Source organism: Trifolium pratense, linkage group LG5 (genome assembly GCF_020283565.1).
Source record: "Trifolium pratense cultivar HEN17-A07 linkage group LG5, ARS_RC_1.1, whole genome shotgun sequence".
NCBI classification, from domain to species: domain Eukaryota; kingdom Viridiplantae; phylum Streptophyta; class Magnoliopsida; order Fabales; family Fabaceae; genus Trifolium; species Trifolium pratense.
The window spans coordinates 56,520,150-56,530,990 of record NC_060063.1 but is presented as its reverse complement, the minus strand read 5'-3'; the positions used below and the strand labels follow the sequence as shown (position 1 = coordinate 56,530,990).

At 33.1% G+C, this 10,841-nt stretch overlaps 2 protein-coding genes across 2 annotated transcripts; both read left to right on the top strand.

The window, feature by feature from the left end:
• Positions 1–1,198: 1,198 nt before the first annotated feature.
• LOC123885596 (1-aminocyclopropane-1-carboxylate oxidase homolog 1-like) lies at positions 1,199–5,261 on the top strand. Its single transcript, XM_045934880.1, has 4 exons — positions 1,199–1,837; positions 2,886–3,210; positions 4,345–4,665; positions 5,073–5,261. The coding sequence occupies exons 1-3, from the start codon at positions 1,296–1,298 to the stop codon at positions 4,603–4,605; spliced, it is 1,128 nt and encodes a 375-aa protein (XP_045790836.1). The 5' UTR covers positions 1,199–1,295; the 3' UTR covers positions 4,606–4,665; positions 5,073–5,261.
• A 1,776-nt stretch (positions 5,262–7,037) lies between these two features.
• Positions 7,038–10,034, top strand: LOC123885597 (1-aminocyclopropane-1-carboxylate oxidase homolog 1-like). The gene is made up of 3 exons (XM_045934881.1): positions 7,038–7,735; positions 8,336–8,657; positions 9,502–10,034. The coding sequence occupies exons 1-3, from the start codon at positions 7,194–7,196 to the stop codon at positions 9,760–9,762; spliced, it is 1,125 nt and encodes a 374-aa protein (XP_045790837.1). The 5' UTR covers positions 7,038–7,193; the 3' UTR covers positions 9,763–10,034.
• The last annotated feature ends 807 nt before the right edge of the window (positions 10,035–10,841 follow it).

Sequence of the window (10,841 nt, the reverse complement as noted above, 5' to 3'; positions counted from 1 at the left end):
TTGTCTTTACGCAAGTTACATATGCATTCTATGGTTTCCAGTCCACTCTAATTTGGACGGAAAGGTTTTAGGACGTGGGGTCCACCAAAAGAGCACTTTCTTTTCTTTCTGACAAAACAACCAAACAAGGGAAGCACGTTTTTCCATAAACTTTCTATCCTTCCTTCTATCCCTCCTCTCACTTTCCCTAGAAACAAACATAGTGTAAAAGGATTGTTAAAAAATACTATGCTAAATTACATTTTTGGCCCTCTAACTTTCACAAAATTGTATTGGATTCCTAACTTTCATAATAGTACTTTTGGCCCCATTGATTTTGACAAAGTCAATGTACACGTGGACAACGACTCACATGCCACGTCAGCATGTTATGTGAGTCACACTGTCCACATGTGGTGACTTGCTGATGTGGCATGTGAGTCACATTTCATGTGAGTTACATTTATGTTAAAAAAACATATCAACATATTAGGGAGTCGGACGCAAAAGTGAAATTTAGCCAAAATACTAATGATCAATTTTAATTAATTTTCAAATATTAATAGGTTTTTTGAATTGTATTTTCTAGTAATTTTTTTTTATAACAATTGTACTTTCTAATTAATATTGTTTATGTGAAATGGTTAAATGAATCAATTCACATATTACAAAGGGAAAAAAGTTACTTAATATTATCTTTTCCTTATCCATATAAGTCCCAAATTATTTTATTTTTGAGAGGTAGAGGAAGTCCCAATTTTTCAATGGATTGTCCCAATCATGAAATTACCACTTTAACTAATCAATTAACTTTTTGTCATTTGGAAGAATTGTTCTAGCTTAAAATTGAGTTGAATGCATCCATTTAAGGGTCTAATAATTTAGAGCAATGTCTAATGGGGTCGGTTTATCTTGTCCATTCACAAATTATCAAATTTGTTGTCCAGTGTAGGCCCGTTTAGATCGGCTTATTATTTAGTTTATGCGAAATAATTTATACAAATAAATACGCTTTTATATATCATTATAAGTTTTTAAAGTAGCTTACGAGAAAACAACTTATATACAATATTTATCGGTAAAAATTTATGAATTAATCTAAAAGTTAATTTATTTGCATAAATTATTTTCATAAACTCAAAAATAAATCAAATCTAAACGGATCCCATGTATCATTATGGTGATTGTTAAAAAAAAATCTATATTTTCGATTAGAATTGTCGGTGCTACTTACAATGCTCCCATTTGTGATGATGCAGATCCATAAAGTGATTTAAGCTTGAGAAACTGCATCCACAATATTGATAAGGAAACAAATGGAAATCTCTAAAAACAGTGAAATTTCAGTGACAACAAAACATGACTATGATAGAGCAAGTGAGCTCAAAGCATTTGATGAAACAAAAGATGGTGTTAAAGGACTTGTTGATGCTTCTGTCACAAAAATTCCTCGCATGTTCCATCATAAATTCGACAAGGATTCATCTTCAACTTCAAGCAGCATCACCAAACTTGATGTTCCTACTATTGACCTTGTTGATATTCATCAAGATCCAACAAGAAGGAAAATAGTTGTTGAGCAAATTAGAGAGGCATCTGAGAAATGGGGCTTCTTTCAAATTGTTAATCATGGAATTGAAGTGAGTGTTTTGGATGAGATGAAGAATGGAGTGATTAGATTCTATGAGCAAGATTCTGAAGTGAAAAGAGAACTATACTCTCGTGAACCTTTGAGGCCTTTGGTTTATAATAGCAACTTTGATCTTTATACTTCGGCAGCTGCTTGTTGGAGGGATACCTTTTCTTGTCTAATGGCTCCAAAATCTCCTAAACCAGAAGATTTGCCATCAGTATGCAGGTATATTATAGATATAATCTTTAATTTCACCACCAGTATCCTGCCCACTGGACCACCTAATTTGGTTCGGGAGTCAGTTCTGGCATCAAGTGATTTCAGTCCCCTTTCGGTCGTAGTTGCGGGGGGATCAAACTCTTTAACTCAATCTACTACTACAGTTCTCACTCATGGACATAAGTAAAAGCTACCAGTTCCTTACTCAAAGAACTCGTAACGCTACTCTTGAGTTCACAACCCTAAAAACCTTGGATTGGAGTAGAAACTTGATCCTACTAATTACGTAGAACCATGAACCATCAAGTGAGTTCGAGGTGGTTCATGCTTTTTATATAAGTCGTTGTACGCTAAGGCAAAGGTTGTAACCATACGTCATGCGTGCCGTAAGCGGGCTCTGGTGGGGGAACCCGTAAGAAGGGGGACAACCCCGAGCTTACGACACCAGCTTACCGATCCTACGTAGGATCTCTAACCTGACTTACGTTGCTAACAATAGCCTAGGATCAGGATGATGTAAAATCAAGGAATAGTAAAAACACACCGACTTTTAATAAAAGATATATTAAATCTAAGTTGTGTCACGTTCCTTAATATTTCCGTGAAGTATGGTTAAATGTGACTGATATATTCTCTCTATTGCAGCCGCAGAGACATTAAAAACTTTGGTGTTGCGATAAAGGTTGCAGTCACAGGGTTTATTTTTCATAAAAAAATGATTTGAATTTATTTGGTTATGTCTATTATGAATTTTGTACATGCAAGAGTTATATATTTTGGCCTTACATCTCTGACCAATTGTACTTAAATCTCTGACTACAGAGCGGGGCTGCGGTACCTTTCTATTAATCAAACTTAGAGTTTACAGAGTACAACTTGTGTTTAAATATTACGGTCTTGTTTACAAAATTACCCCTGAAATATGAGCCTTGCTCGAGCAACTTGCCAATTTATCAATAAACCTCGAGTCATATCTAACAATATCATATCTTTGTAACAGATTTTGATAATAGCTGAGATTAAACACTAAGATATTATGTGCATATGGTTGCAGAGATATACTGCTGGAATACACAAAACAAGTTATGAAACTGGGAAATGTATTGTTTGAGTTATTATCAGAAGTACTTGGATTGAATCCAAACTACTTAAATGACATGATGAGATGCGATGATGGACTTGCAATTGCTTGCCATTACTATCCTTCTTGTCCTGAACCAGAATTGACTTTAGGAGCAGCCAGACATAGCGATATTGACTTTATCACTGTGCTTCTGCAAGATCATATTGGTGGCCTCCAAGTTCTTCATGAAAATAATTGGGTTGATGTATCACCTCTTCCTGGTGCTCTTGTAATCAACATTGGCGATCTTTTACAGGTAATTTTTATTGAGATTTTTTTACACCGTCAGTTAATCACAATTCTATCATTTTTATGACTTTTAAGATTAATATGATCAAAATCAAATGTTTGTAGTAATCCAACAGTTATGATCAATTGACAATATAAAATTGTTAATGCATATGAACTAAGCTCATTTTCATCTTTTGCTTGTTTTTTGTTTGGATAATTTCTTGTGATTGTATAGCTTTTAAGAGAGTGAAAGATGCAATTTTTCTTTATTCATATTTCACAGTCTTGTTTCATCATGATTCATAATATTACTTTTTAAAACATGAGTTATTGTCCGGACTTTATTTACCTCGCCGCTGAACTCAAGATTATCATATTCATTCCCTTATGAACCGGAAGGTTAATTAACACCGGTTGTGAATAGAATTAAAAACTCGCACCAATAGTACTTTGATGTGTACGTGCAGCAAAGAGAGTAGCAACCGATAACCAAGTAATGCAATAATGATCACGAACAAAAATGAGAAACACAACCAAAGAGAAGAAAAACACACAATATTGTTTACCCATTTCAATCCAACAAAGGCCTACACATGGAGGAAAGAGCAGTCTTCCGTTCTACTAATCAATTGAGTTTTGTTACACAAAGATTCACAAAGGAGTTACAAGAATTAACCTTCAATCCTAGTTCTACCATTTTCTCAAATCTCCCAAAAGCATTCAACTTTTAACCCTAAAGGTTTCCTCTTTCGATCTATCTAAGATTGCTTTCTTTGTTTTTCACTCACTCAAACATTATGTTGTTTATATATCGGCATCAATCTACTTATAATATTGCAGTGCAAGACATAACTTTATGGACTACAGCTTGCCAAACAAGATTGTTAGTCTTGCGCATTAAGAAATATTCTTGTGGCCCATATATCTTGCCAACCAATATTGTTAATCTTACACTTCAAGAGATATCCTTATGGTCCACATGTCTTGCCAACCGAGATTACTAGTCTTGCACTTCAAGAAATATCCTTGTAACCCACATATTTTGCTAAACAAGTAGCTTAATAATTGAGTCATACACAACAATACCAATAAAAAAAAAAGGAATGAATATTTACTTTTTTTTGTTGATTAACTAAATTAACAAATTTGTTGAAAACAGCTTATAACAAATGACAAATTCAAGAGTGTTGAGCACAGAGTGGTGGCAAACCATGTAGGTCCTAGAGTATCAGTTGCAAGCTTTTTTAGAAGTTTTCAGCCATCAACAAGGCTTTATGGTCCTATAAAGGAATTAGTATCAGAAGATAATCCTCCAATGTACAAGGAAACTACAGTTCAGGATTATGTTGAATTCTCCATGGCAAGAGGCTTTGATGGAATAACTTCTTCTTTGCCATATTTCAAGATTGGAAATTTCTGATGCACACACAACAAATGTGGTTTAACATGTTTTACATTATAATTAAAAGAACTTTGTAAAATGAGTCAGGATCCGTTGACACCAACTAGTTTGACACCAAATGTTACACCTCTCAATAACGTTTTAACCGATATAAATTTTATAAAATCCACCGTTGGATTGAAAGTTTACATCATATAGATCATTTGTGTAAAATTTCAGACAAATCCAAAATCATTTGATATGCTATTGAGACACATAAAGATTAACGGCATTTAAAAAAATACAAAAACCGTTAATTTTGATGTATCTCAATAACATATCAAATGATTTTGGATTTATTTGAAATTTTACACAAATGATCTATATGATGTAAACTTTCAATCCAACGGTGGATTTTATAAAATTTATATCGGTTAAAACGTTATTGAGAGGTGTAACATTTGGTGTCAAACTAGTTGGTGTCAACGGATCCTGACTCTTGTAAAATTTACTTTGCTATATTTGGTACATGCACATGCGGCATCTTTTTTTTTATTGTTCCAAACTTGGCATACATTTAGATTCTATATTTGTGTGGATGTATTAGAGTCAGAATCACCAGGTGTCAAACTTTATATTGTGACACCAAATCTAGACCGTTATTTAAGTTTAATCCGATGGCTTAGATTTATTAACTTGAAACCTCACATAATAGTTCTCTACTTTCCCAGGGGTGCGCTCGCTCTCTTGTTAGCTGCCTGGTTTGTCGGTGCATTTATCATCGATTCATCGTCTAAAGACCAGTCTTGCATGAAAAATTTGATCCTTTTGTTCGTTTCCTCTCTATAAGTTTGTTAAATATTGTTTTTAGCCATATTGGATTTTCTCCCAAATTTTTTGCCCTAAAAAGTTCTATTGCTTTATGGTAGGCACACTGATAAATCAAAGATTGCTAAAATATGATAATATGAAACACCAAAAAACCATCTTTCATATTATTAAAACAAAGAATTAATTATATTGGAGGGAAAAAAAAGCTTTTTTCCACAAACTCCATGAAGAACATGTTTTCTTCTTTTTTTTTTTTTTTTTTGAAAACCCATGAAGAACATGTTGATAACACCCACGCCATTAAAATAAGTTAAGGACAAATTTTCAAAGTAAAATAAATTAAGAGGCAAGAGGTCGAAACAAGAGGACCAAACATTGTTCTCATCTGGGAGTAAAAACGAGGAGTAATTTTGTGAGTAATGATCAAGTGGGCATAATTGAAGAATAAACATGGACCATTAGATCAATTAAAATCGATGGATAAGATTTGGTGTCAAAATTAACTTTGACACATGGTGTCAACGGATCTGACACGATGTATTATTGGTCTCAAAAGGAACATTCATTATTATTATTATTATTATTATTATGTCAAAAAAAATTAATTATTACTTATGTGAAATGGTTAAATGAATTACTTCATGTATTACAAAAGGGAAAAAATATTGTTTAATCTTATCTTTTCCTTATCCATATGGAAGTCCCAATTTTAATTTATTTTTGAGAGGTGGAGGAAGTCCCAGTTTTTCAATGGATTGTCCCAATCATGAAATTATCTCTTTGACTAATCAATTAAACTTTTGTCATTTGGAAGAATTGTTCTAGCTTAAAATTGAGAAGAATGCATCCATTTAATTTAAGGGTCTAATGGGGTCGGTTAATTTTCTCAATACACAAATTGACAATTTGTTATCCACTATATACCACCTATTATGGTGGTTCATTTTTTTTTTGGATCAGTTCTAACATTAAGTGGTTCCGGTCCCCTCTCAAATGCCCTATTATGGTGGTCCATTTTTTTTGGTTTTCATCCTCTAGTTTCTAAGAAAAGGGGTCCTAGTAGTCTAGAGTTCGAGGTCTGACATTAAGTGGTTCCGGTCCCCTACCAAATGCTCTATTATGGTGGTCCATTTTAGCAACTACTCAATTATTGTGATTTTTTTTTCTACGAAATTACTAGACATGACACTAAAGACGATATTGACATGTTAACATGATGATTTCTCTCCCAACCCCCCTCAATTCTTTTCTACCCCCCAAAAATCCAAATTTGCCCCTTGCGGTTTGAAACATTTTTGCCAAAAAACTTCGGTTCGTATTCACCGAAGCCAAATATTAGACCATTTCGGTAACTGCAAACCGAACATTAGCGTTTTCGGTACACAAAAAACGAACGTCAGTTTGTTCGGTATCTGCGAACCGAAATGTCATAGATTTCGGTACGTTGGTCGTTGGAATTAGGTCATTTTCGGTAGAAGTTTACCGAAATAATTGTTTCGGTACCTGCGAACCGAAATGTCCCAGATTTCGGTAAGTGGTTACCGAAATTTATCAGAATGTCAGCTTATTTCGGTTTATATAAACCGCAGTACCCCCCAGGGGCAAAAACGGAAATTCAGGGGGTAGAAAAGAATTGAGGGGGGTTGGGAGAGAAACCATCTGTTAACATTAGTATGTACACTGTCACATCAGAAGTATCAGTGCTACATAGTTTCAATCTTCCCACTTGATGGATGCAGGTCTATAAAGAGATTTAAACTTGAAAAACTGTATCCACAACAGGGATAAGGAAAAAAATGGAAATCTCTAAAACCAATGAAATTTCAGTGACAACAAAACATGACTATGATAGAATAAGTGAGCTCAAAGCATTTGATGACACAAAAGATGGTGTTAAAGGACTTGTTGATGCTTCTGTCACAAAAATCCCTCGCATGTTCTATCATGAATTCAACAAGGATTCATCTTCAACTTCAAGCAACATCACCAAACTTGATGTTCCTACTATTGATCTTGTTGATATTCATCAAGATCCAACCACAAGGAAAATAGTTGTCGAGAAAATTAGAGAAGCATCTGAAAAATGGGGTTTCTTTCAAATTGTTAATCATGGAATTGAAGTGAGTGTTTTGGATGAGATGAAGAATGGAGTGATTAGATTCTTTGAGCAAGATTCTGAAGTGAAACGAGAACTATACTCGCGTGAACCTTCGAGGCCTTTCATTTATACTAGCAACTTTGATCTTTATAATTCACCAGCTGCAAATTGGAGGGATACCTTTTATTGTATTATGGCTCCAAAATCTCCTAAACCAGAAGATTTGCCATCAGTGTGCAGGTATATATGTTAGATATAATCTTTAATTTTAGTAGAATATAACTTGTTGAAGCATAGTGATTATAGGGCACCAGCACTAAAAAGTTTAAGATATATTAAATCTTTGTCGTGTCACGATCCTTAACATTGCCGCGAAGTATGGTTAAATGTTATTGATACTGCCCCAATCAAGGTCACAAAGACATTAAAAACTTCGGTATCACGGTTTAGATTGCAGTCGCAGAGTTTTTTTTTTTTTTTTTTTCAAAAAAAAAATTGATTTGGATTAGCCAATTGTATTTACGTCTCTTACTCCAAACTCCAAAGCGACAATATTACAACTTGTGTTCAAATACAACGATCTAATTTACAAAATTACCCTTGAACTACGAGCCTTGCTCAGCGACTTGTCAATTTTTCACTAAACCTAGGGTCATACTTAACAATATCATATCTTTGTAACAGATTTTGATAATAACTTAGATTAAACACCAAGTTTAGGGCCAAACCAATTGCAAACATGAAATTTTAAGGCCAAACGACGTTTGACTTTTGCAAACGCGCGTTTGAAGCGTTCTAAAACCTAACGAGTACTAAGATATTATGCCCATATGATTGCAGAGATATAATACTGGAATACACAAAACAAGTTATGAAACTGGGAAATGTGCTGTTTGAGTTATTATCAGAAGCACTTGGACTGAATCCAAACTATTTAAATGAAATGAGATGCAATGAGGGACATGCAATTGTTTGCAATTACTATCCTTCTTGTCCTGAACCAGAACTGACTTTGGGATTAACCAAACATACTGATGATGACTTTATCACTATGCTTCTACAAGATCATATTGGTGGCCTCCAAGTTCTTCATGAAAATAGTTGGGTTGATGTATCACCTGTTCCTGGTGCTCTAGTCATCAACATTGGTGATCTTCTACAGGTGATTTTTATCGAGATTAATTTTGATGCATTATCGGTATAAACTTTTTTTTTTTTACATTGTCAGTTAATCACAATCACCATTTTTATGACTTTTATGATTAGTTTCTTTAGAGAATGAAAGATGCAATTTTTCTTTATCATGTAATTAAAAAAAGGGTTTAAATTGTATGTTTGGTCATGTATGTTTATTTTAGATTTTTAAGTTTGTCATTTATTTTTAAAAAGTTTAATATTGGTCCCTTATATTATGGAGTTACAATAAGTTAGTCATTTTAGTCAAACTGGGGGGACGGCTTTGTTTGCCCCAGTTTGGCGAATCTCATCCCTGCACAATGACATTCTTTGTGTGTGCGCCCGTTTAATATTGGGACAAGCCAAAACCTTCATTATTAGTACGATAGGTTGCTTTCTTGTCTTGAGGACAACTTAAAATTTTTTAAACGTAGTGAATACGTACCGAAATAACTACTTAAAACTTTTTAATATCTTTTTTTTTTCCATCATATGTATCCGGCCTACTAGACTGACTTATCTGATTCGGGGGTCAGTTATGGCATCAAGTAGTTCTAGCCTCATCTCGATCGCAGTTGCGGGGATAGATCGAACTATGATCCTCCCTACCAAGTCCACCGCCACCAACTAAGTGATTAATATCTATACACTAAGAACATAACAAGTTTTACACATGCTTTTAATTATATATCCTGTCTTGTCACATCTTGGTTTATAAATTCCTTTTTAAAACATCAATATTTACTCCTTTTTTGTCTTTTTTTGTTGATTAACTAATTAACAAATTTTCTGTCAAAAAAAGAACTAATTAACCAATCTGTTGAAAACAGCTTATAACAAATGATAAATTCAAGAGTGTTGAGCACAGAGTGGTGGCAAACCATGTAGGTCCAAGAGTATCAGTTGCAAACTTTTATAGCACAAGTTATCAGCCATCAACAAGGCTTTATGGTCCTATAAAGGAATTACTATCAGAAGATAATCCTCCAAAATACAAGGAAACTACAGTTCAGAATTTTGTTGAATTCTCCATGGGAAAAGGCCTTGATGGAACTTCTGCTTTGCCATATTTCAAGATTGGAAGTTTCTGATGCACACACAACAACTGTGGTTTAACATGCTTACAATATACTTAAAAGAACTTTGTAAAATTTACTTCTTTTGTGTTAACTTCCTTAGCAAGCAAAAGAAGTAAATGTGTGTAGAGATAGAGACTATTACTCCTGTCTTTCCTATTTGTGAAAAAGTTGTTAAAAGATACCTATTTGTGAAAAAGTTGTTAAAAAAATACTCCCTACTTCAAGTAATGTAAATCAGATTAATTAATTATTCGATGAATCTGAAAAGTCTAGTTTTTTGCGTATATTTGAAACCAAGGAGAATAATGATCAATTTTAATTAATTTTTAAAGCAATATTAATTGATTTTTGAATTGTATTTTGGGAAATTCTATGGTACATCTATCAAATTTCAATGCACCGGTACAATAGATCACTAAAGTACTAGGTAAATGAATATTTTTTTGAAAGAAATCATTTTTCTATTATTTAAAATATTATAATAACTAAATATTATTTATCAAAATTGTAAAAAAAAAATTTATATTTTTTTTTAATTTGTTATCACTCATAATAGTTATTATTGAATTTTTTTATGAGAAAATGTAAAAAAGTTAGCATAATGCTAGTGTTTTGAAAAGTTATTATTGAACTCGTGTTTTTTCTTATGAAATTATCATTTATAAAATACAATCGACAGATAGTGTTTTGATTTATAAAATAATCGTTAATATAGTAATTATTTGATCTAATATACCAGTACATTGAAATTTGATAGATGTACCGTAGAAGCTCCCTTGTATTTTCTAACAATTTTTTTTATAACAATTGTACTTTCTAAATAATATTGCTTATGTGAAATGGTTAAATGAATCACTTCACTTATTGCAAACCAGAAGAGATATTATTTAATCTTATCTTTTCCTTATCCATATGGAAGTCCCAATTTTATTTTATTTTATTTTTGAGAGGTAGAGGAAGAAGTCCCAATTTTTCAATGGATTGTCCCAATCATGAAAATCGGTCCGTTTGTTTTGTTTTGTCAAATTTGTTGAACACTAGTATGTACCAATTATTATGGTGGTCCATTTTAGCCCTCGCTCAATTATTGT

What these genes read in the sequence shown, in the direction of transcription:
- LOC123885596 (XM_045934880.1), top strand. Translation starts at nt 1,296, where the DNA reads ATGGAAATCTCTAAAAACAGTGAAATTTCAGTGACAACAAAACATGAC. An exon ending in GATTTGCCATCAGTATGCAG is followed by an intron (nt 1,838 to 2,885) that starts GTATATTATAGA and finishes ATATGGTTGCAG; the next exon opens with AGATATACTGCTGGAATACA. An exon ending in ACATTGGCGATCTTTTACAG is followed by an intron (nt 3,211 to 4,344) that starts GTAATTTTTATT and finishes TGTTGAAAACAG; the next exon opens with CTTATAACAAATGACAAATT.
- LOC123885597 (XM_045934881.1), top strand. Translation starts at nt 7,194, where the DNA reads ATGGAAATCTCTAAAACCAATGAAATTTCAGTGACAACAAAACATGAC. An exon ending in GATTTGCCATCAGTGTGCAG is followed by an intron (nt 7,736 to 8,335) that starts GTATATATGTTA and finishes ATATGATTGCAG; the next exon opens with AGATATAATACTGGAATACA. An exon ending in ACATTGGTGATCTTCTACAG is followed by an intron (nt 8,658 to 9,501) that starts GTGATTTTTATC and finishes TGTTGAAAACAG; the next exon opens with CTTATAACAAATGATAAATT.